This window comes from Bufo bufo, chromosome 1, assembly GCF_905171765.1.
Source record: "Bufo bufo chromosome 1, aBufBuf1.1, whole genome shotgun sequence".
NCBI classification, from domain to species: domain Eukaryota; kingdom Metazoa; phylum Chordata; class Amphibia; order Anura; family Bufonidae; genus Bufo; species Bufo bufo.
In genome coordinates, this window is record NC_053389.1 from 49,935,229 (window position 1) to 49,960,283 (window position 25,055).

Here is a 25,055-nt window from a genome sequence, read left to right on the forward strand (position 1 = left end):
AGTATTATAGTAGTTATATTCTTGTACATAGGAGGCAGTATTATAGTAGTTATATTCTTGTACATAGGAGCAGTATTATAGTAGTTAGTAGATATGACTTTATCTCCAGAGCTTGTGTTTGCCCCAAGCAGAGCAGATACGTGTCTGGTAGTTTAGGATCACAGTATGTAATTATTTTCTTGGTCATTAGAAATAGATTTATATCATTCTGTTACAATGTGTGGGTAGAGGAATAGCATAATGTCTCTGCTTAATATAGGACATTAAATATTGGCAGGATCCCCCGGTTGAAGAGGCTATGCTGTATTTCTTCTGCCCTTTCTGTCATTGCTGAGGACAGACAGTGGCCATCATTCAAAAACATCCTATTTAATTTTAATGCCCAGATCAATAAATGGAAAATTACATAAAGTTTGATACAGCAGAAAGCAGCACTGAATAGACTGGACATATGCCATATTCTGATATATTATTGTGTTATATCCATAGGGGGCAGTAGATTAGTTTTATACCAGTTCACTTCTCTTCCTAACGATGAAAATGAGCGGCTCCTACTCTTCCCATTCAGAGATCCAGACCTGTGAATAAGGGCTCATGCACACGACCGTATGCCCTCCGAGACATACGGTCCGTAAGCGGGCTATATGTCCCGGAGCGGCATACATTGTGCGCACGGGAGCACACAGCATCATAGACTACAATGATGCTGTGCACGTCGGGTCGCCCGCGGGGCCATTGTCCCTTTAAGGAAGTTGGCCCAACACTGATAAGTATCACTTATCTGCAGAATAGTTGTAAGTTTATGTTCAGTGGGTGTCCAACTGCTGGGACCACCGCTGATTGTGAAAACAGGGTTCACTGAGTCCCTATGTGAATGGATTGGCATTAAAGGGGTTCTCTGAGGCTTTACCTAAATTCTCTATTTTAGCTAACCTATGGAAGGAAGAGACTTTCTGCAATACTTACCCCTCCATCATGCCTCCGATTCCGCAATCTCGACTGTAATTACGTGACTGGCTGCAGGCTCCTCCGACTGGATGCGCTCCTGTTCAGCTGCATCTTGTAAATACAGCTGAACAGGAAGAAACAGTAGCACATCTGGTTGGGACTTCAACAGACAGTCGGGCAGTCCCATGGTCACAGACGAGATTGTTGAATTGGCTGCGCAACGGAAGGGTAAGTACTTCTGAAATTCTCTCCCCTCCACAGGTCAGAGAATTTACATAATGTCCTGGAGAACCCCTTTAAACGCTGTAGGGCTGCTGGGATTAGCCAAGTGCTGTACTCAGCTATCTCTTGCAGCTCCATAGAGTTAAATGGAGCTTGACTGCCACTCTATTTAGACAAGGAACGTGGGGGCCCCAGCAGTCCGACCCCAGCCAATCAGAAACATTTCACTTTTCCTGTGGCTAGGTGATAATTTTCAGTCTTGGGCCTACCTCCTTAAAGGGACCATCCAAACATTTAGGGGCACATATATTAAAATTGGCGTTTTAGACGCCAGTCTTAATAAAGACCCATAGCTGGTGGTGGATCAACTCCTGCATAACTGAAACGGGACGGATCAGTTTTGCAGCCCATAGACTTCTATTATGACGGAATGAATAACGGAATGCTTCTAAAGGCATTCCCTCATAGAATTGCGTTATGGTGCGTGGTAACGGAACCCATAACACAATTCACCTTTTACCAGTAAACGAATCGCAAACTAATTTCATAACCGGAAATTCGCTCATCTCTAGATGCGACATTTCGGTTAAACAAGGCCTTTTTTCAAGCATTGTTGCTGCAGAAGCGTCTGGTGGCGGCTAACTTGCCTCTACACATTGAAGCGTACATGAGGCCGAGCTGAATGTGCGTGTTTATGGGGGAGTCTCAGAAGAGACCCCCTGTCTTATGTGTATTCCCAGCATTTCTTCTGCTCGTTCAGTATCTGGATCATACATGATGATAATGTGCGTTCAGGCCGCACACTGCACCGTGGAATTGGGTTTAGCAGCTTTTAGGTTTCATCCAGACCTGGGTGAGGGCTGAATTGTTGGCTCACCTTCCATTCATCATGTCATATATACGGAAATGGGTGAATGGCCATGTATCAGGGTACCACACAGCCCCCCTGACTCTTCAAGTCATTATTTTTATTTTTTTGCTAGAAGCTGAGATTTTTTTTTACATTTCTTTAAACCTGTAGCTGTCACTTTTGGATACACTTTGACTGTAGGCACCATGGTGGTCATTTATAAGAGCGATATAGCTATCACTGTTAGGGAGCTACTGTGGCTGTCAGTGTATGGACGTAATTGGGGCGCCACTGTGAAAGGAGCATTGTGGCTGTCATTCTTTGTGGGGTCTCCACAGCTACCATTCATTGCAGAAGCACTATGGCGGTCATTCACTGTGACGGCACTGTGGCTATTATTTATGGGGGGCATTGTGGCTTTAATTCAGGTTGGGGACACCTTGGCTGATTGTGGGGGCACTCTTCCTGTCATTTATGGTGGGGGTACTGTGACTATTATGGGGGCTCAGGCTGAGTGGTTGATACAGTTAAAGAAAGGGATAAGAACTATCCCCTATTGTTGTAACCCGCTTATAGTGAATGTTTTCTGATTCATTACTAGTCTTCAGCCTCTGACCTTCCCAATATGGCGCCTCAGCCATCCGGGTTGTACAGCGCATGCGCGCGTCAGGCGATTGACCAGCTCTTCATGGCGTCGGGCGAGCGCGGCGGACGTTCTCCGTGCGTGTGAATGCTGACGCATGTACGTGCGCGCCCCCGGCCGGCTCTGGCCCTTCCTCTTCTGTCGCCGCTGATGCTACTGAAGATGGCGGCTCCGTGACCAGGGAGGAAACCGGCACCAAGGCTGGGAGAGAGCGCGCCTCGCCAGGTGAGAGAGTGCAGCCCGAGGCGGGAGGCCTCCTGTCATACATGTCTCTGGTAGCCGCCTCGTCTCTGCTGACTGTCTCATCCACGGCGGCTGTCTCTTCGTGGCCGGTCATAGCGCCCCATCCCCTTAGTCACCGTCTCTCTCCATCGGTGTCTATTGGTTAGTCTTCATCTTCTGGCTGTCTCTTCCCCCTCAGTGACTGTCTCTTTAAACATTTGGTCTGTCTCTGGCTGTGAATCCATTCTGTCTAATTTATGGATGTCTAGGAGTCTGGCTCTTGTCATGTGTCAGCCCATGGCCGCATACCTGCTGTGGTGGGTTGTCAGATTTCTACCCCGCACTAAACCTGCTGGGGAGGTTGTCAGTTTTCGACCCCATAATCAGCATGTAGGGGTTGTTGTCAGGTGTACACTATGGTGTCAGTCTGCCAGGGGGGGTTGTCAGGTGTACACTATGGTGTCAGTCTGCCAGGGGAGGTTGTCAGGTGTACACTATGGTGTCAGTCTGCCAGGGGGGGTTGTCAGGTGTACACTATGGTGTCAGTCTGCCAGGGGGGGTTGTCAGGTGTACACTATGGTGTCAGTCTGCCAGGGGGGGTTGTCAGGTGTACACTATGGTGTCAGTCTGCCAGGGGGGGTTGTCAGGTGTACACTATGGTGTCAGTCTGCCAGGGGGGGTTGTCAGGTGTACACTATGGTGTCAGTCTGCCAGGGGGGGTTGTCAGGTGTACACTATGGTGTCAGTCTGCCAGGGGGGGTTGTCAGGTGTACACTATGGTGTCAGTCTGCCAGGGGGGGTTGTCAGGTGTACACTATGGTGTCAGTCTGCCAGGGGGGGTTGTCAGGTGTACACTATGGTGTCAGTCTGCCAGGGGGGGTTGTCAGGTGTACACTATGGTGTCAGTCTGCCAGGGGGGGTTGTCAGGTGTACACTATGGTGTCAGTCTGCCAGGGGGGGTTGTCAGGTGTACACTATGGTGTCAGTCTGCCAGGGGGGGTTGTCAGGTGTACACTATGGTGTCAGTCTGCCAGGGGGGGTTGTCAGGTGTACACTATGGTGTCAGTCTGCCAGGGGGGGTTGTCAGGTGTACACTATGGTGTCAGTCTGCCAGGGGGGGTTGTCAGGTGTACACTATGGTGTCAGTCTGCCAGGGGGGGTTGTCAGGTGTACACTATGGTGTCAGTCTGCCAGGGGGGGTTGTCAGGTGTACACTATGGTGTCAGTCTGCCAGGGGGGGTTGTCAGGTGTACACTATGGTGTCAGTCTGCCAGGGGGGGTTGTCAGGTGTACACTATGGTGTCAGTCTGCCAGGGGGGGTTGTCAGGTGTACACTATGGTGTCAGTCTGCCAGGGGGGGTTGTCAGGTGTACACTATGGTGTCAGTCTGCCAGGGGGGGTTGTCAGGTGTACACTATGGTGTCAGTCTGCCAGGGGGGGTTGTCAGGTGTACACTATGGTGTCAGTCTGCCAGGGGGGGTTGTCAGGTGTACACTATGGTGTCAGTCTGCCAGGGGGGGTTGTCAGGTGTACACTATGGTGTCAGTCTGCCAGGGGGGGTTGTCAGGTGTACACTATGGTGTCAGTCTGCCAGGGGGGGTTGTCAGGTGTACACTATGGTGTCAGTCTGCCAGGGGGGGTTGTCAGGTGTACACTATGGTGTCAGTCTGCCAGGGGGGGTTGTCAGGTGTACACTATGGTGTCAGTCTGCCAGGGGGGGTTGTCAGGTGTACACTATGGTGTCAGTCTGCCAGGGGGGGTTGTCAGGTGTACACTATGGTGTCAGTCTGCCAGGGGGGGTTGTCAGGTGTACACTATGGTGTCAGTCTGCCAGGGGGGGTTGTCAGGTGTACACTATGGTGTCAGTCTGCTAGGGGGGGTTGTCAGGTGTACACTATGGTGTCAGTCTGCCAGGGGGGGTTGTCAGGTGTACACTATGGTGTCAGTCTGCCAGGGGGGGTTGTCAGGTGTACACTATGGTGTCAGTCTGCCGGGGGGGGTTGTCAGACATTGACTTTTTATTAAGTTTTCTGGGGTGCAGTTTGTCAGATGGAAGCTCCATCCTCATCCTGCTGGGGTGTTGTCAGACGTGGCACCCGTGGGCAGGTAGGTTGCTCAATGTCGGCTTTGTATGCCTGTGGGTGGCTGATTCTGGGTTGTAGATTTCCAGTGAGTTCTCAGATGTTGCCTCCATGCTCCACCGTTCCGGAAAGTTGTCAGATATCTACTCCATGCTCAGCCTGCCGGGGGAGGTTGTCAGATTTGACTATATTTCCTGCCAGGCTGGGGTTGTCAGGTATTAACTACATCAGCTTGCTGGGGTGCTGTCACCCATAAATAGACTTCTGGGTGTAAGGTGCCAGATGTGCGCCTCTTCGAGGGGTTGTCAGATATTGGTTTGATACTCAGCCAGCCTAGAAAGTTGTCAGATATCGACTGCATGCTCCGATTGCAGACGGGAGGTCAGATTTTACTATGTGAGGGTTGTCAGATGTCAATTATGTATTGGGGCTGCTGGGGGTGTTGTCAGATGTCACTGAGTTTTCGGCTCTGGGGGGTTGTCAGATGTCACTGAGTTGTCGGCTCTGGGGGGTTGTCAGATGTCACTGAGTTGTCGGCTCTGGGGGGTTGTCAGATGTCACTGAGTTGTCGGCTCTGGGGGGTTGTCAGATGTCACTGAGTTGTCGGCTCTGGGGGGTTGTCAGATGTCAGCTTTGTAATCCACATCTGATTACAATGTTGTCCTGGTCATGTCTGCAGAGATGTCTCTTTGTTATTCCAGCAGGATAGTTGTCAGCGCTCAGTCGGGTGTCAGGCGATGCCAGGAGCCCTCTGATTGGCTCGCATGTCTGTTTCCCAGCCAGGCTGCGGTGCCCCCTGGTGGCACATACCTTGTATGGGTCACTTACTTTAGGTCCCGGGTCTCAGTCGTGGAGGACGGCACGGCCTGACACCCTCATCACCTTTCTGATTTTAGGGCGTATCCCTTGTTGGGTATCTAAGCTCCTGTGCTGTGTAATGTATAGGATCCTCGCTCTCTGTAGGGTTTCTATTTGGCGCGTATTCATACCGTACATGGGGTCCGGCGTCACAACCGCTCCATGGTAAAGATTGCAGAATTTGGCGCCCCGTTCGCAGCACCTCTGGTAGATTTGGCCCCTTATTTCTATGGTGTAAAACAGGAACCTCTCCTCTATTATTGAGCGGCTTTCTGAGGGCGCAGTCTGGGGCCCCCCCTTGTACCCCCTCCGTTTTTCCCTTGCAGTGTAGAGTCAGGGCGGGTATGGAGCCATCAGATGTCGGCACTTTCGTTATCATCGGTGCTAATTACCATCCTGTCTTTCCTTTGTCCCCGGCAGCGGCTCAGCCCCGTCAGATGTCCCTGCCGAGTATATTGTCCCCCCAGCTGTGCGGTTCACTGTGCTCGCTGCGCAGGAGGCCGCTCAGTCCTGCCGCCGGCCAGTGCACATGGTGTCCTACAGGACCGGCCGAGCAACGGCTCTTGTGGGCCAATTTACACGCACTCCTCCCCCGCAATAATTAGATCTTTAGTGGTTGTGACTTTCTGAGACCTTTTATATACTTTACAGTTTTAAAGGGGCAGTCCAGGATTAGAAAAAAATGGCTGGTGTCTTCATAAAGGGCTTGCCCACAGGGTAGGGGATAATTGTATGAATGGAGGGGATCTGACTGCTGGGGCACCCCCATTTGAATGATGCATTGGACTCGCTCCCTTCAACTTTGTGGGACCCCTGGAGATAGCAGAGTGCTTGTACCCTGCTGTCTCTGCCAGTCCCATAGAGCTGAATGGACTGCCGCACCTGCCCGCGGGTAATGACTACACCTATTGAGGTGGAGCTATTTTTGGAAGAAAGCAGCCATGTTTGTGTAATCCTGAACCAGCGATAACTTCTGTGTCTTCATGAGACTATTGCCCAGTTGATGGGCACGTGCCACTCTGTGCCTCTAATCGAGTAGTCCCAGCTGTGGGCATGCTTATACTTGTGGTACCACCGCCGCTGCTGGTGCTATCTCCTGTCTCTCACGACTTTCCCACGGAGGATCATCGACATGCCCGGGCAGATAACGCCGTCTGATTGTGTTCAGAGCCGGCATCTGTGTGTGCCAGGACTCGAGGGCACGATTAGTATGTTTGAGTGATAGGGCAGTCGCCTGCAGTTCAGTCAGACGATCAGAAGGGCAGGAGGTGAGTGCAGCCGATGCTTGATGTGCCCGCTCGTAGGGACAGGAGTGGTGGTCAGATCGCACGGGCAGTTGGGGGGGGTCATCTACTACTCGCTCTATTGTGCCGTGTTCTTCCGTTTGCATTTAAACAAAAATGTGCAAAATGTGAGGTTCATACAGCCAGTCATATGAGCTGTATGCAAAGAAAGAGTACTTGGATCCCGTGCCCTCGGTTTGCTGGTTTGGGCATAGAAAATCAGCACTGGGTGTCAGGATGCAGTTGCTATTAGCGGGCTTCAGCACTAGAGGGAGCTGTTCTGCAGTGTTCCTAGGAGAACCCCTTTAACTCCGAGCCTTTATATTAACGTTTCATTTCAATTGCAGGACGTGTGTGGAATGCCATGGCCACCTCTTCTGAGAGCGAGGATGACGCATTCATGGCCATTGACGGAGAGGATGCTGTAGACGGGACCATGGAGCAGGAGGAAGAGCCACAGGCGACAGCTGAGGTGACCAAACACCACCGCTCAATGTCTGAGCTGCCGGAGGAGGTCCTGGAATACATCCTGTCCTTCCTGTCTCCATATCAGGAACATAAAACTGCAGCCCTAGTGTGTAAGCAGTGGTATCGGCTCATTAAAGGTAAGACATGGTGTGCACACGGTCCGAGCAGCAGCATGTCCTGCACACCACACCGCCAGAGCGCACGTTACCCATTGCCATGTCTATAGAGCCTAAGTTCAGCTTTCCTTTTTTCTAAGCCCAAGGTGATCTCTGTTCAGAAACAGTTTTAGTACATGAGTGTCGGTGCTATTTAAGGCCCCTTTCACACGGGCGAGTATTCCGCGCGGGTTGAACGCATTGCACCCGCACTGAATCCTGACCCATTCATTTCTATGGGGCTGTGCACATGAGCGGTGATTTTCACGCATCACTTGTGCGTTGCGTGAAAATCACAGCATGCTCCTCTTTGTGCGTTTTTCACGTAACGCAAGCCCCATAGAAATGAATGGGGTTGCGTGAAAATCTCAAGCAGGTGCGGTGCGATTTTCACGCACGGTTGCTAGGTGACGATCGGGATGGGGACCCGATCATTATTATTTCCCCTTATAACATGGTTATAAGGGAAAATAATAGCATTGTGAATACAGAATGCATAGTACAATAGGGCTGGAGGGGTTAAAAAAATAAATGTAACTCACCTTAATCCACTTGTTCGCGCAGCCGGCATCTCTTCATCTGTGAGCAATAGGACCTTTGATGACGTCACTGCGCTCATCACATGATCCATCAGTTTTGACTGCGATTGCGTTCCTGCTCGCGCGGGTTTGCCGCAATGCACCGGGACGCATCCGGACCTAATCCGGACACGCTCGTCTGCAAGGGGCCTAACCCTTTCAAGGCCAGAGGTTTTTTTTTTGCGCTCCCTGGCCTCCCAGATTTGTAACTTTTTTTATTTGTCTGTTCACGTAGCCATATGAAGCATTATTTTATTTTTTATTTTTTTCGGGATAATTTGTACTTTCCAACGCCACCATTTAATATTGCATATGATGTAGTGGGAAGCCGGAAAAAAAATCCAAATGGGGTGAAATTGCAAAAAAAAAGGCAATTAAACCACAGTTTTACTTATTTTTTTTTATTTACGATGTGCGATAAAACTGACCGGTTACTTTTATTCTACAGGTCAGTACGAATGCGGCGATACCTTATATGTATAGTTTTTCTTAGGTTTTGTTAGTAATAAAAAAATCTTATTTATTTTTTTGTCGCCATTTTTTTTACCCCTATAACTTTTTTGTAATTATGTGTACGGAGCTCATTTTTTGCGGGGCGATCTGAACTTTTCATTGATACCATTCTGGGGTGTATGTGACTTTTTGATCACTTATTTATTTATTTATTTATTTTTGTAGATAATGAAGCGACCAAAAATGGCGAATCAGTCATTTAGACGCTTTTTTCCATTTTGCTGTTTGCCGTATGGGGAATATATTTTTATACTATGGGCGTTTTCGCACATCGCGACACCTGTGAAGTGTATTTATTTTTTGAAGGGAAGGGTGGTGATTAGAATTTTTTACACTTTTCCCATAGGGAACCTATTACAGGCTCCTCCGATCGCCACACGGGGGAGCTGGAGCATAACCGAAAGCTTTCGGTTTAAAGTGCGCGCAGATGCCGTGGTCAGGATTGACCACGGCATCTGAGAAGTTAAATGTCCGCAGTCTGCATTACTGCCAGTTGCGGACATTAGCCGCGGTTGTCTGCTAAAAGAAGCAGACGGCCACCCGCGGCTATGGCGCCCTCAGGGGGCAGGAGCGGGTGCAGTCTTTAAACACACGCCCGATGACGTACATGTCTGTGGTTCGGAACGGAGGCACGGAGTGCTTCCGTGGTGTTTCTGTCCGTGCCTCCGCACTGCAAAAAAAATAGAACATGTTCTATTTTTTTGCGGTGCGGATGGATCACAGACCCATTCAAGTTGAATGGGTCTTGATCCATCCCGGCCGCTGTGTGGACGTTGCCCGTGCGTTGGGAACTGCAAATTGCGGTCTCCAATGCACGAAATGGCCGCACAACGGCCATGTGCAAGAGGCCTTATGCTGTAAACTCTAGTGTGTTTTGCCCACATGTCTCCTGGTGAGTGCATAGGATGTTTACCATCTGTCCACGCTGGAGGCCACAGCGATGCACCTGTGCCATCTCGCCAGTCCCATTGTGTATGGCTGCTATTCTCTCTGCGGTATTAGGTGCTGTGAACGTCTCCTCGTCTGGCACTCTCTTCACAAGGTGCTGTGTGTATTCTATGAGGCTTTAAGATTATTCAGCTTTCAGACTTTGTATTTCAATTCCTCTCTGTTTTTAAGATCTGTTTGCTGTCAGTGAATGGAAACATTATTCAGACTGAAAAACTGCCCAGATGCACACGACCGTTCCGTCTTTTGCAGTCTGCCCATGTGCCTTCCGCAATTTGCGGAATGGAACAGGCGACCCATTGTAAAAAATGCCTATTGTCTGCAAAACGGACAAGAATAGGACATGTAATATTTTTTTTGCGGGGCTACGTAACGGAGCAACCGTTTTGCGGCCCCGTTGAAGTGAATAGGTCCGCACCCGAGCTGCAAAAACTGCGGCTCAGATGCGGACCAGAACAACGGTCGTGTGCCTGAGCCCTATCTCTGCACCAAAATACATGTGAAATACGCCCAAAAGTGTGTCCTGTTGATTTGAATGGGGAACACATGCGTTCATGCAGCTTATATTTTTACTCTGCTGATTTGAAATCCACAAAAAAGGCTAACCTGTAACTTGTGATGTGCATTTCACATGGACTACGTGCCGAATTGTCCCAGGCAATAGGAGGTATAGATATGTGTCAAATACATTTGCATTCTGATTTCTATTGTACTCACCATCATATTTTCAGCTTTAAAAAAAAAAAAACTTTCTGGACCTTGGGATTTTCAGTTATTGTGTTCTCATTTTCTACTACTTGCCTACCCGGAGCCATAACCTTTTTATTTTTCGTTTACATCGCCGTATGAGGGCTTGTTTTTTAGCAGGACAAGTTGCACTTTTTAATGGCACCATTTACTATTGCATACAGTGGGAAGCTGGAAAAAAATTCCAAATGGGGTGGAATTAGAAAAAAAAAAAAAAGCAATTCCACCACAGTTTTATAGGTTTTCATTTTTACAGCGTTCGCTATGCGGTAAAACGTAATTCTCGGGGTCAGTGCAATGACTATATTACATTTATATAGTTTTTCTTGTGTTTTTAATACTGGGAAAAAAAAAAAATTATCGCCATATTCTGACCCCCATAATTTTTTTTATATATATATATTTTTATATATATATATATATATATATATATATATATATATATATATATATCTACAGAGCTGTGTGGGGGGCTTATTTTTTTGCGTGACCATCTGTAGCTTTTATTGATACTATATTAAGATTTATTTTATTTTTTTTTTTTTTTTTTTTACTTTTACTTTTTTTTTCTTTTTTGGTGAATCAGTTAGTTTTATTTTTCAGGTACGCCTTTTGCCATTTTTCTCAGCAATGCGAGCACATATGAACATGGGACCAACACAGATGCCTTCACCTGGAAAGTGCATATGTAACGGGTCAGCCATTTTCATTGGTACAAAACTGCTGACAGATGCCCTTTTAAATGAGTGTAACCTCTCAGTTTTCTGGTCGCTTTGCAGCTGATCTGAATGTTTCCCGCAGTTGCCATTTCAGACCGTGTTTCTCCCCGGGATTATTTTTTCCATCCTCGTGTCTGTGTTCAGGCCTCTTACCATTTATAGTCTATAGTAGTAATATCCGTGCAGCTCGAATTCTGCACCAACAGCTTCTTATTTTATCCCGACTCCTGGGAGTCTCCAGAATGTAACTGGGCGCTCCATGTTGTTTTCCCCCCTCATTTCAGGATACCCCTAAATAGCCTTCTGTAGCCTGTAATACATGAAGACAGAGGAGCGGGGATGTGGGCGCTGTTGTAGACGTCACCATTTCATTCACCCAGTGTTCTCTTTTCCTGTCCATTATAATGTCACGCATGCAGGAGGGAACGTCCATTTGATGAGCAGAGAATGACGACTGACTAGGAGATGTGGGTGACTGAGGGTAAGACTATTCACCCCATAGGCTTAGTTTTGTGGGACGCCCTGGAAATTATATCCGATTATTCCTGTTACAACCTAAGCTGGCAACACACGTAGATGTCAGCTGAACCCACCAACATTTAGCAGAGCCAGCCTTCCATCTAATGTGTACACGTGCCGCCAGATTCTCATGCAACGGCAGACTCTGGGGCAGATAGATAGGACGGTTAGCTTTCAGCATGCCTGATCCAAGATCTGGTAGCAGGTTACTCTCTTTTGCATGCTCTGCCCTATGGTGCGGGGCATTTAAAGAGGAACTGTATCTTCTCCCGACGCAACTGTTTTAGAAACTACTTGCTACTAGTTGAAGGGGGGGTTGGTCTTCCAGAGTCTGGCACTGATTGGATAATGTCAGACTTTGCAGAGACCCCCCCCCCCCTTCCCAACTGGTAACGCCCATCTGGACCTTCATTGCAAACTGATAGCAATTCGTTCATAACTTCTAGCAGGAACAATAAAGAAATAGCACCAGAATTGCATGGGGGAACGCAAGTGGTAACTAAAACAGACATGTCAGGAGAGGGGACAGGTCCTTTTCGTGAGTAAGGTTGTTACTCTGCCCCCTTTTTGAATAACTTTAATCCTGTGCTGCTCTCTGATCACATGGTGGCTCCTGCCAGGCACAGTTCATGGTAGAAAGCTGTCACAGTGGCTTGCGGGTGCACCAATGGAGCCCTGCATCAGGGACCTAGACTTCTGAGTGATGGACACAGAGGTGGGACAGTGTAAAGTCTGGACCCTCCGCTGGATAGACTGCCATGTTTAACGGAGGCAGTTGTTCAACTTCCAATCCAAAATGTCTGTGTGCCACAAAGCATCTCTTTAATAATGCCTTCTTCTTCCACCAGGGGTCGCTCACCAGTGTTACCATGGATTCATTAAAGCTGTCCACGATGGAAATATTCAGTGGGAAAGCAGGACCTACCCCTACCCCGGGACCCCAATTACTCAGCGCTTCTCACACAGTGAGTGTCCATGCTTGTCGTGTTTGCGCGTTTGACCCATGTGAGACTTTTTTTCAGGCTATATGTGGAGCCCTGGACACCCAACCCATCAGAACTGACATGTTACTGTCACTCTAAGGGTCCATTCACACATCCGTGGAATGGGTCCGCATCCATTCCGCAATATCCGGAACGGGTGCGGACCCATTCATTCTCATTTGGGCAGGAATGGATGCGGAGAGCACACTATGTGCTCTCCGCATTTCCGGAGCGCGGCCCCGATCTTCCAGTCCGCAGCTCCGGAAAAAAATGGAACATGTCCAATTCTTGTCCGCAATTGCAGACAAGAATAGGCAGTTTGGTTGGGGGTGCCAGCCAGGTGTATTGCGGATCCGCAAATTGCATTACACCACGGACGTGTGAATGGACCCTAAGCCACAATTAAAGGGAACCTGTCACCAAAAAAACGCTTACTAAGCTGTTAATAGTACCTTATAGTGCTGCATAGTAGTTTCCTAATGCACTTTTTCATCGTTTAGCCGCATCTAGCCTCCTTGAGAAATCGATGTTTTATTCAGCCGCTGCCCCCTGCTTCAAGTCAGGTTTGAAGTCAAGGGGGCAGCGGCCTAGGCGTCTCCAATGCTGCTCTCCCCGCCGCCTTTATTGACAAGCCGGATCTCAGTGCCGGGACCGCGCTCCCAGCCCGCATGCGCAGTAAAGGGCTGCTGTAGCGCGATCCCGGCTCCGGCTCGTACACTCAGCCGACTTCAGTTTCTCTACTGCGCATGCGCCCGGCATCTTCTGTAACTGCGCTAGTATGTAAGGCGGGCGCATGCGCAGTAGAGAAACTGAAGCCGGCTGAGTGTACGAGCCGGAGCCGGGATCGCGCTACAGGATACAGCAGCCCTTTACTGCGCATGCGGGCTGGGAGCGCGGTCCCGGCACTGAGATCCGGCGTGTCAATAAAGGCGGCGGGAGGCGGGGAGAGCAGCATTGGAGACGCCTAGGCCGCTGCCCCCGTGACTTCAAGCCTGACTTGAAGCAGGGGGCAGCGTCTGAATAAAACATTGTTTTCTCAAGGAGGCTAAATGCGGCTAAACGATGAAAAAGTGCATTAGGAAACTACTATGCAGCACTATAAGGTACTATTAACAGCTTAGTAAGCGTTTTTTTGGTGACAGGTTCCCTTTAAAGAGGACCTTTCATGGGTCCAGACTTTATAAGATAAGTAGCACGTTAGGTAGGGCATAAAGCAGGGATCCTATAGTGCTTATTATTCCTGGGCGCGCGCTCCATTCGCCCGCTGTGTCCTCCGGTATTTTCCCCACTCTGTATGCTAATTACTAGCATCGGAACAGGGAGGAGTAGACGCCAGGGTTTCTCAGTGGGCATCTCCTTCTCCCTGGCTGTAGCGCTGTCCAATTGCAGAGCGTCACAGCCAGGGAGTTTTTTTCTCCCTGGCTGTGACGCTCTGCGCTGCGATTGGACAGCGCTACAGCCAGGGAGAAGGAGACGCCCTCTGAGAGAGACTCAGTCTCCTCCTCATTGTTCCAATACTCCTCATTATAATACAAGGTACCAAAATCAATGGGGGGGCCACAGCGGACGAACGGGGGGGACGGGGACGGGGTCTTTAAAAAAAAACAAAAAACATGGCATCAGTGGGGGCCGCCCTATAAGGTAACACCCTAATTAGACTTTTGCAAAACTGATGAAAGGTCCTCTTTAAGGTGACCTGATGAATGTTCTGGATTATCAGAAGGTATATCCATGTAGATAGAGAATCTCCTGTAAGGCTCCGTCCAGGGTCACTGATGCCGTCTACTGCTATCATTACATAGTACAGTTGAAAAAAGGCATAAGTCCACCAAGGGATAGGTGGTGATGGGAATTGGGGAAAGGGGAGTGAAAACCAGACTGCTACACATTTACCTCAGCATCAAAGGGCTAGTGTCATCTCGGACAATGGGGGCATATCGCTAGGATATGCCCCCATCGCCTGATAGGTGCGGGACCTGCACCTATATCGAGAACTCAGTCTTCTGCTTTTAGATTGTGAGGATTATTTGTGTCTTGTGTTTTTTATTCTTTTTTTATGGATAGATGGATATTATGACCACAACCTCCACGTTACACACTGGGTTCTAGTAGTGCCCTATAAACCAGTAATAAGGATTTATGTTTTACTTTTGTCAGGTGCTTGTTACTACGACTCTAACCAGTCCATGTACGTGTTTGGCGGGTGCACACAGAGTAGCTGTAACGCTGCCTTCAATGACTTGTGGCGGCTGGACCTTAACAGCAAAGAATGGATCCGACCTCTGGCGTCAGGTGAGTGTGTGGCTTCCGTGGTGGTGGTCCAGGGAAGCGGCAGATTTAGATGCTGTTTTTTATAGCCGTCTTTTCTGTCGCTGCAGCAGCTTATTAATAGTAGACAAAGGTCATAGCCGGAGATGATGAGAATCCGTTTTGCAGCAGTTTGCGTCGCTGTAGTTTGCACCACATTTATCAAATGTCGCACATTGTTTGATAAATTTGATGCATCTTTAAAAGTGTTCTCCAGTTGATATCCTGCAAACCCCTCACCCCCAAACAGCTGTTCTGCAGTGGCGCTAGTACTAGAACATTGTGCAATTCATGGAGCTGGTTATTGCAGCTGCTCCCATTCATATCAGCTGCAGCAGCGCTGCCGTAACCAGCTCTATCTACTGCACAGTGGACAGAGCTGCAGAACAAGCTGATTGTCAGGGGCGCAGGTTGTTGGACAATCCCTTAAAAGGGTTATCCCAGTGATTGCTAACCTCTGGCACGCCAGCTGTGGTGAAACTACAACTCCCAGCATGCACCATTCATTGCTTTGGCGTTCTGAGAACAGCCAAGCTAGTGTTCATTTTGGGAGTTGTAGTTTTGCCACAGCTGGAGTGCCGGGGGTTAGCCATCACAGGGTTTTCCCATGACAGTCTTTCTAACAATGCTAGAACCAGACCTGTACCTCACATGGATCCAGAGATGTCTCAATTAAGGTCTCCAATTTCTCTGCTAGACTTATTTTGGACTGACAGCTCAGGGGCGTGTCCTTTCCGCTGTAGCGCTTTGCCTATAACTGATAGAGCTGGTGACAGTTGAAGATTTAAACTGAGTACGTGCGACCACCTCAGTGAGGTGGACATAGAAAGCGGGGTAAAGAACAAGCAACATGTGGCGCTATATACAGATGCATTTTATTGAATGACAAGTGGCTATACTACATTTTTAATTGCATGCAGTTCCAAAAGTATTCGGATCCAGGTGCTGGTTTGAAAAATGTTGAATATTTTTCATGGCACAATCCCGTTAGGTCTAACGCTTCTGACTTAGGATGTTACTCCACTTTCTACTTCACTGTTCTCTACTGAAGTACAATTGTGGCAAATTTTTGGACTTTCTAAGGCCTCTTTCACACTTGCGTTGTTGGGATCCGGCATGCACTTCCGTTGCCGGAGGTGCCTGCCGGATCCGGAAAAACGCAAGTGTACTGAAAGCATTTGAAGACGGAACCGTCTTCCAAATGCTTTCAGTGTTACTATGGCACCCAGGACGCTATTAAGGTCCTGGTTGCCATAGTAGTAGTGGGGAGCGGGGGAGCAGTGTACTTACAGTCCGTGCGGCTCCCGGGGCGCTCCAGAATGACGTCAGAGCGCCCCATGCGCATGGATGACGTGATCACATGGATCACGTGATCCATGCGCTTGGGGCGCCCTGACGTCACTCTGGAGCGCCCGGGGAGCCGCACGGACGGTAAGTACACTGCTCCCCCGCTCCCCACTACACTTACCATGGCTGTCAGGACTTTAGCGTCCCGGCAGCCATGGTAACCACTCTGAAAAAGCTAAATGTCGGATGCGGCAATGCGCCGAAACGACGTTTAGCTTAAGGCCGGATCCGGATTAATGCCTTCCAATGGGCATTAATTCCGGATCCGGCCTTGCGGCAAGTGTTCCGGATTTTTGGCCGGAGCAAAAAGCGCAGCATGCTGCGGTATTTTCTCCGGCCAACAAACGTTCCGTACCGGAACTGAAGACATCCTGATGCATCCTGAACGGATTACTCTCCATTCAGAATGCATTAGGATAATCCTGATCAGGATTCTTCCGGCATAGAGCCCCGACGACGGAACTCTATGCCGGAAGAAAAGAACGCAGGTGTGAAAGAGCCCTAAAAAGTCGCAGTTGATAAATTGGGCTTCCATCAGCGCAACACCCACTTTTCAGAACTGGAGTGAGTGACATAAAAGTGCCCAATTTTTTGTGCAAAGAAGTCCAAAAAATCAGAGCACTATTTTGGGACTCTTAAAAAAACAGAATTCTGGAGAGCAAGGCTTGAGAAATTGCCGCCCCCTTCCCTATCTCCATTGATTTTGCATGTAATTACCATTGTCATGTGACAGCTGTGATGTCATCACTCCTCATATTTGTGGTACAGATCGGGCACTAATTTCGTACCGGATGCTACTGTTCTGCAGGGGCATAAATTGTCCTGACTGCAATCGTGTAATATACCTGTGTGGGGTGGTTCAGGGGATGACGCATCTATCATTTGTCAGGGACAGGCTGCTTTCTTGTCACAGATTACACGTTACCTTGTCCTATAGCAACGTGAGCGAGAGATTATTATTCCCAGCTCTCTGCCTGAGAATACGCTGCTGAGCGATATCCCACGGGAGGGGCCGCACCACAATCCCACCCTGCTGTCAGGACAAGGCCGGGCTGCGGGCAGGTTTGCAGTCATTAGCTCATAGTCTCTGGAAAGCTGCCCAGGAGTTGTGTGTCATAACTTGTGCCCAGGTAGAGCGTCTTACCCATCCCGACATGGAGTCTGAAGGCTGGTGTTTTATGACGGCAGGGCTCAGGCCTCCCGCTGTGGGAAGCACCTCTGTCGTTTAGGATGGAAGGAGGGGTGTTAGAAGTGGTTACATGATGGATTTCACTTTTAGGCCATAGATTTTGTCCTAGTTACAATGGGTTCTGCATTTTCCTTGTAAATACCGAGCATCCAGTGGTTGGCGCTGATGGAGCAGAATTTATTGCAGCCCCAGTGAGACATTTCCCACAGCCAAACCCTGTGTCTAAGGGCTCATGCACATGACCGTATGTATTTTGCGGTCTGCAAAACACAGATCTGTAAAAAATACGGATGACGTATGCATTCCGTATTTTGCAGAACGGAACAGCTGGCCCCTAATAGAACTGTCTTATCCTTGTCCGTTATGCGGACAATGATAGGACATATTTAAATTTTTTGGCGGAATGCACACAGAGTAAATTCAATTTTATTTTTTTATTTTTTATGGTTCCGCATATGGTCCGCAAAAAACCCGGAATGGACACTGAAAGAAAATACGTTAATGTGCACGAGCCCTAAGGGATTATTGGGAAATCCCCGGACCTTCCCGCCCCCCCCACATTCTAAGCAAAATGCGGGCCGCAATGCATGAGCACAGTCTGTGGGGCAGCCGCAGCGGATCGCGGACCCATTCACTTTAATGGGTCCGCGATCCGGCCGTTCCGCAAATGATAGAACATGTTGTATCTTTTTGCGGAACGGAAGTACGGGACGAAACCCCACGGAAGCACTCCGTAGTGCTTCCATAGGGTTCCGTTCTGTGCTTCGGTTCCGCACCATTCCCGGATTTGCGGACCCATAGAAGTGAATGGGTCCACATCCGTGATGCGGAATGCCCACGGAACGGCACCCGTGTATTGCGGAACCGCAATACGGCAACAGAGCGCACACGTTCGTGTGCAAAAGGCCTTATACTGGGCGCTCAGATTTGCCTCCCTCACCCCAGCATATATATAATATAATCTCCTGGGAACTGGGCAGGATAGTTTCCCACCACTTGCTGGCATCAGTGCTTTCATAATGGTCCTGTCTGGATTCCTGTCTGGGAGCGGCAGGGGAGGGGGTCACTATATTTAGGCCATTCCGTACGGAAGACTGGCACTGCACCTATGTGTAAAGGCAGAGATAATGCCGGTGAATTACACACATACACGGTGTATGATGTGTATGCTGCTTATAATATCACTACTTTGCTCCTATTTCTAACTCCTGGTGTGTTTTCACAGGTTCCTATCCCTCTCCAAAGGCAGGGGCCACACTTGTCGTATACAAGGAGCTGCTAGTTCTGTTTGGTGGATGGACGCGCCCTAGCCCGTATCCCTTACATCAGCCTGAACGCTTCTTTGATGAGATTCATACATACTCCCCATCTAAAAACTGGTAAGATGTGATTTTTCTCTCAGGGCATGCGGAGAGGGTAACCGCCATCTGCTTGTAAATGGTGACCTGAGATCTGCAGAGTCAGTGACAGACTACCAGTTTCCAGTATGTGATCTGTATATACCTAGGAGCCAGAAAATAATTTTAGTCACCAAATTTAAAAGGGTTTTCTGAGATCTTTATACTGATGACCTATTGCAGCTCAGCCTCATTAACTTCAATGGGGCTGAGCTGCTCCTAGACCATGTGACCAATAAACGGATCTGATCGGTGGTCTGACAACTAGGAGCCCCACTGATCAGCTATTTGAGAAGGCAGTAGTGCCACGGCCTTCTTTCAGCTCACCAAGCACAGTGCCACCCATTTGATAGCGGCTGTGCTTGGCATCATAGCTCGGCCTCATTCACTTCAATAGGGCTGAGCTGCACCTATGCCATGTGACCAATAAATCATTTCCAGCCTCGGATAACCCCTTTAATGTTATGATTATTAACCCCTTGACTCGACTGACTATATACGTCCTATCTGCACATACCCCGTGCAGATAGCAGCATGTATATAAATGTTCAGGCAGCTCTTTAATCCTAGCGCTGGGTTTAACTACTGCAATCTAGCAGGAGCAGGTCGGGTCCTGGCTGTCGGACACAGCGGGTACCTTGAGGAGAAGACGGGAGCGGTTTATTACCGCTCTTGTCTTCTCCAGTGCCGACAGAAGAGCGCTGCATGAGCTTCCTTTATTAGTCCCGGCGGTCATGTGACCGTCGGGTGTGTCTGGGCAGGAGCAGAGCTGCAGGGTCTTAAGGAGACCCTGATCAGCTCTGCCTGTGTGTAATGCCCCCACAGTGGGCTTTTTTTCCCCCTGTAACTGGGGCTACTATGGAGCCCCAGTTTTCCCCAAATTAAACCTAAAAAAGGGGGGGAGGGGATCTCAAAAAAATCCATGATAATAAAAAGCCCTAAGTGTCAAATAAAACACATTGCAAAAATTATTTTGGTAGACTAATAAAGTTAGGGTCACTAAACCACCACGTGTGAAAAATTGCCTGGACATTCAGGCCTTTTTTAGGCCCGGTCATGAAAGGGTTGTTTGTGCAGAGCCCAACTGTACAGAACTTTGAAATGGAACTCACAAGTGATGGCCTATCTGATCAGCGGGGGTCCGACACCCTGAACACCTGCCAATCAGCTGTTCTGCAGTGACTCCGACACCCAGGTACACGGCTCCCTCCATTGTGTAGTTGTCAGAGACGGTTACTGCAACACTGCTTTAATTGAACAATTGGTAACCAGCTTCATCCACTACAGAACGTAGCTGTTCCAGAAGAACGGATCCGCTCCGCAGGGGTGTCCGGTGTTGGTGAATGTGGTGTTTTAACTCCCCTAACTTAATTTTTTATTTTAGACTACCAAAACTTTTGAAGTGTTTGTGACACTTAGCACTCATTGTTAATGTTTTTTTTTTTTTTTTGAGATTTTGTTTTATTAGAGGTGAAGACATTTATTTATTTTTATATCATTTTAGCTTTTATTATGCCCCCCCAAGGGGTTTTCAAAAGCCCTCTGGGAGGGCTTTTTTTTTTTTTTTTAGTTTCGTTCTGTACTTTTTTTTTTCCCCATTGTTACTAGGGCAAAAGAGCACAGGCAGAGCTGATCTGATTCTACTAACGGTACTTTCACACTTGCGGCAGAGGAATCCGGCAGGCAGTTCCGTCGCCGGAACTGCCTGCCGGATCCGTCAAAACGAATACCAACTGATGGCATTTGTAAGACTGATCAGGATCCTGATCCGTCTTACAAATGCATTGAAATGCCGGATCCGTCTTTCCGGTGTCATCCGGAAAAACGGATCCGGCATTTATTTTTATTTTTCCTGGCATTGCGGTATTTTGAATGCGGGATCCGACACTAATACATTCCTATGGGGGGAAAAATGCCAGATCCGGTGTTCCAGATTTTTGGCCAGAGATAAAACCGTAGCATGCTGCGGTATTATCTCCGTCCTGAACGGTCAAAAAGACTGAACTGAAGACATCCTGATGCATCCTGAACGGATAACTCTCCATTCAGAATGCATGGGGATATACATGATCAGTTCTTTTCCGGTATAGAGCCCCTAAGGCGGAACTCTATGCCGGAAAAGAAAAACGCTAGTGTGAAAGTACCCTAAGGCCTTGCAGCTCTGCTATACACGAGACACTTGACGATCACATAATCGCCAAGTTCATTAGGGGAAGCAGCACTTTCTCTGTTCGCTGCATAGCACTCATTGATCGCTATGTACTAAGGAAAGGAGAAGGCAAAAGCAGTAATAAACCACTGCTGTCTTCTCCGGTTCCTGGCTGTCATAGTGCAGGAACTTTTGCATGTTCTGTGGCCCAGATTAAAGACCAGCACCAAGAACTGTACGTGTACGGCGCTTGGTCACTGTGAGGGCAAGCAGATGGTGACAAAACTGCAAATTCTTTTCGCCGGTTGCAAACTTAGTCGCATTTTGGTCGCCATTTGGAGGCCTTTGTAGTGAGGTGAACATTGTCTTCCACACTGTCTCACCTGATATGCCAGCATTAGTTTCATTGTAATTAACCTCAAGGCATCTTTCCAGGTGGAACTGCATTGTGACCACCCATGGGCCTCCGCCGATGGCTGGGCATTCATCCTGCGTTATCGGTGATAAGATGATCGTCTTCGGGGGATCTCTTGGTTCTCGGCAAATGTAAGTTGACATCCACTATATTCATCTACTGGAAATGTCCACACCAGAGTGCATACGCCATTACTTACTGCTTCTGTATGAGACGGACCAGTCGTATGTATACTGCCATATCCCACCGTTCTTGATGCACATCTCTTCCCCCTGGAATTCATACAAGCTGCCCTTGAAATGTAAAGAGTTTGTAACCTGTGATCAGTAAATGAATAATAATATGCTGGTGTTTCAGGAGCAATGATGTCTGGGTGCTCGACATGGAGCAGTGGTCTTGGTCCAAACCAAACATCTCCAGGCCTAGCCCCCACCCCCGAGGAGGACAGTCTCAGGTACGCTTTTGTCTTCATGTCCCCTCTTACACATTGGTTAATATGAGATGATAATGTCATTGACCTTCCCGCTTATAGATTATCATCGACAGCGAGACTATCCTGATCCTGGGTGGCTGCGGAGGACCCAATGCTGTGAGTACCCAATGTGCCGTAGTCCAGCCCTTTGTGCTCTGCTGCGTAGTGTTACAGTCTATGTGACTGACTATCATCATGTTACTCCCTTTCAGCTTTTTAAAGATGCCTGGCTGCTGCACATGAACACAAATCCCTGGACCTGGCAGCAACTGAAAGTGGAAAACGAGGATCATGGAGCCCCAGAACTGTGGTGCCACCCAGCCTGTAGGGTACGTCCTCCATGTGTGCCCATGGCCACCTAAATTTCCTTTGCCTTGTCCATTGGTCATAGGACTTTTTATGCAGCTAAGGCTACTTTCACACTTGCGTTCAGAGCGGATCCGTCTGGTGTCTGCACAGACGGATCCGCTCCTATAATGCAGACGTTGGTATCCATTCAGAACGGATCCGTCTGCATTATAGTTCAGAAAAAATTCTAAGTGTGAAAGTTAGTCAGACTGATCCGTCCAGACTTTACATTGAAAGTCAATGGGGGACGGATCCTTTTGAAAATTGCACCATATTGTCAACTTCAAACGGATCCGTCCCCATTGACTTACATTGTAAGTCTGGACGGATCCGTTTGCCTCCGCACGCCCAGGCGGACACCCGAATGGATCCGGAGCTCACAAGCGGAACCCCGAACGCTAGTGTGAAAGTAGCCTAATTAGTGGATTCTAGGGCCATTAATCTTAGTACATTTTTGGTCTAAATTCTGTATTGTTATCACACACAGTCTGATCCCTGACATATATATACAGAGTAGTAATGATGCTCTCTCCCCTTTCCTGTAGGTGGGTCAGTGTGTGGTGGTGTTCAGTCAGGCACCCAGTGGTCGCGCTCCTCTTAGTCCAAGCTTGAATTCCCGTCCTTCACCAATCAGTGCAACTCCACCTTCCCTGGCGCCTGAGACTAGAGAGTACAGATCACACTCCCCTGTCCGTGCATCCGATGAAGCCCCTTGTGTAAATGGACGCTGGGGGACCCTCAGACCCCGACCTCCGAGGCACACTGGAGGTGGGTCCCGTGAAGGAAGCCTTTCTCCAGGTAGGGGTGATGGCCTATCACCTGTCCTTAATGGGGGCAGTGTGTCTCCCGCTGCAGCTTTGGACAGCCCCCTGCAGGTCATTTCCCCCCCTGCCGCTGAGAGCTGTGAGCATAAGGCACCTCCCCTGCCTCCTGCCCGTCGAGGATCCCTTCCAGAGCAAAAGGATTTATGTCTCAGTGCAGAAGAATGCACATGGAAAAGGGGGGATTTAGATATGGACCCTACAAGTAGAAACCTGCCTGAACAGACAAATGGAGTCCACACTCCCCCGCACATTACTTCCACGTTTTCTGGAGCCGTGTCGCCTGGAGCTCTTCGTCGGGGACTGGAAGCTGTTCGAGCCTTTGTAACTTCCGCACCTTCTTCCTCTTCATCACATGGGGGAACTAACCCCGCCAGCCCGCCTACCCTCACCTCCCCTGGTTCTCCCAGCAGCGGCTCTGAAGCAGCCTCAACACGTCCAGTCCCGGCCCAAAGTGATGGCCACTCCTTGCCCCCTATCGCCCGTCGTCTAGGACATCACCCTCCTCAGTCGCTCAACGTGGGGAAGCCCTTATATCAGAACGTGAACTGCAAGCCTATGCAGATGTATGCCTTGGACATTCAGGGAACCCGGGAATGGGGTCGTGTAAAATGGAAGATTTTCAGCAACAGCTCTGTGGTGGGACCCCCCGAAACCAGTCTACATACTGTTGTGCAGGGTCGAGGGGAGCTTATCATTTTTGGTGGTCTCATGGACAAAAAACAGAACGTGAAATATTACCCCAAAACCAACGCCTTGTATTTTGTAGGAGCTAAGAGATAATGTGGACGTCAGAGACTGTTACCTGGGGATGTCCCCCACCCAACTCCCTTTTTACACTATTTGACCCCTTGTGATATGGTCCCTTAGATCTTGGATAGGAGTCAGTGCATAAAATAGGGCCTTGGGGTTGAGGTGACAGTCGTGTCTCTCCCTGCCCCCCTCCTGATATGACACCTCTCTGCTATGGGCTCCTGCAACACCTGTGTAAAGCTTCTTAGTCAGTGCTGCAATCTATTATATCGGAGGGTTTGGACGGGCTCAAAAGTGGGGTGGTCACCGGGCTGCTGGGAGTCCCAGTCCTGATATACATAACTGACCCGTGGCTATCCACTTTCCTATTAGTAATGGTTGCTACAATCCACCCCTTAAGCTGTAAGAGTGGCTGCAACTCTCTGGTGATTTTAAAACTTCAGCACCCATCTTCCCCTGGCATGCAGGTCGCTGGATGGGTGCAGGGTGTGAGAGGAATGTTCTATTTTGCAAGATTTACATTTAAATAAAGCCAAATTCACAGAACGAGCTGAGGATTTCCCTGCAGGAGCCTCTCTGAGGGGTTGTCTTGTGTGTTGGGTCTGTACAGGAATACGAGATGGATTTTATCCAGTGGGGACCTGATGCCGCAGTGATTCGCACACCGCTCTGTATACTAGTCCTAAAGCAAACCCGCCATATACTGATAGAGCAGAGGCCACAGTCCCAGAGACTTCTTTCACATTGTGACCAGATGGTTGTATATGCCGGGAAAGGTCCAGACACATACATAAAACAGATACAGAGGCTAAAAGTGCCATTTTGGCCTCCGTTCTATCACTGCATGTAGGGGTTACTGGTTTTTGCTGCATGAAATAGCGCAGCAGACTGTAAAAAGAGCACTACGCAGTGTCATTTTCTCTTTTTTTTTTTTTTAACATAGGAGCCTACAGGATATGGATGCCATCTGTGAAAAGGGTTTATTCGGTGCCAGGAGGAAACCAGACAACTCCAGATCAGCCTGCTGTAAAGAACTGGTAAGTACTTGCCTGACAGATCACGCTGGACTCTATTTACCAAGCTGCAGCGGTGACGTCACGTCGACAACACATGACCCCTG

At 48.8% G+C, this 25,055-nt stretch overlaps 1 protein-coding gene across 1 annotated transcript; it reads left to right on the plus strand.

The window, feature by feature from the left end:
* The first annotated feature begins 2,763 nt into the window (after window positions 1-2,763).
* Window positions 2,764-24,826, plus strand: FBXO42 (F-box protein 42). Its single transcript, XM_040423207.1, has 10 exons — window positions 2,764-2,888; window positions 7,455-7,712; window positions 12,603-12,719; window positions 14,895-15,029; window positions 18,806-18,959; window positions 21,562-21,672; window positions 21,899-21,995; window positions 22,074-22,130; window positions 22,226-22,342; window positions 22,907-24,826. The coding sequence occupies exons 2-10, from the start codon at window positions 7,472-7,474 to the stop codon at window positions 23,963-23,965; spliced, it is 2,088 nt and encodes a 695-aa protein (XP_040279141.1). The 5' UTR covers window positions 2,764-2,888; window positions 7,455-7,471; the 3' UTR covers window positions 23,966-24,826.
* The last annotated feature ends 229 nt before the right edge of the window (window positions 24,827-25,055 follow it).

Coding starts and splice junctions, on each gene's coding strand:
- FBXO42 (XM_040423207.1), top strand. CDS start 7,472: ATGGCCACCTCTTCTGAGAGCGAGGATGACGCATTCATGGCCATTGAC. Junction 15,030..18,805: donor GATCCGACCTCTGGCGTCAG/GTGAGTGTGTGG, acceptor GTGTTTTCACAG/GTTCCTATCCCTCTCCAAAG. Junction 22,343..22,906: donor GGTGCCACCCAGCCTGTAGG/GTACGTCCTCCA, acceptor CCTTTCCTGTAG/GTGGGTCAGTGTGTGGTGGT.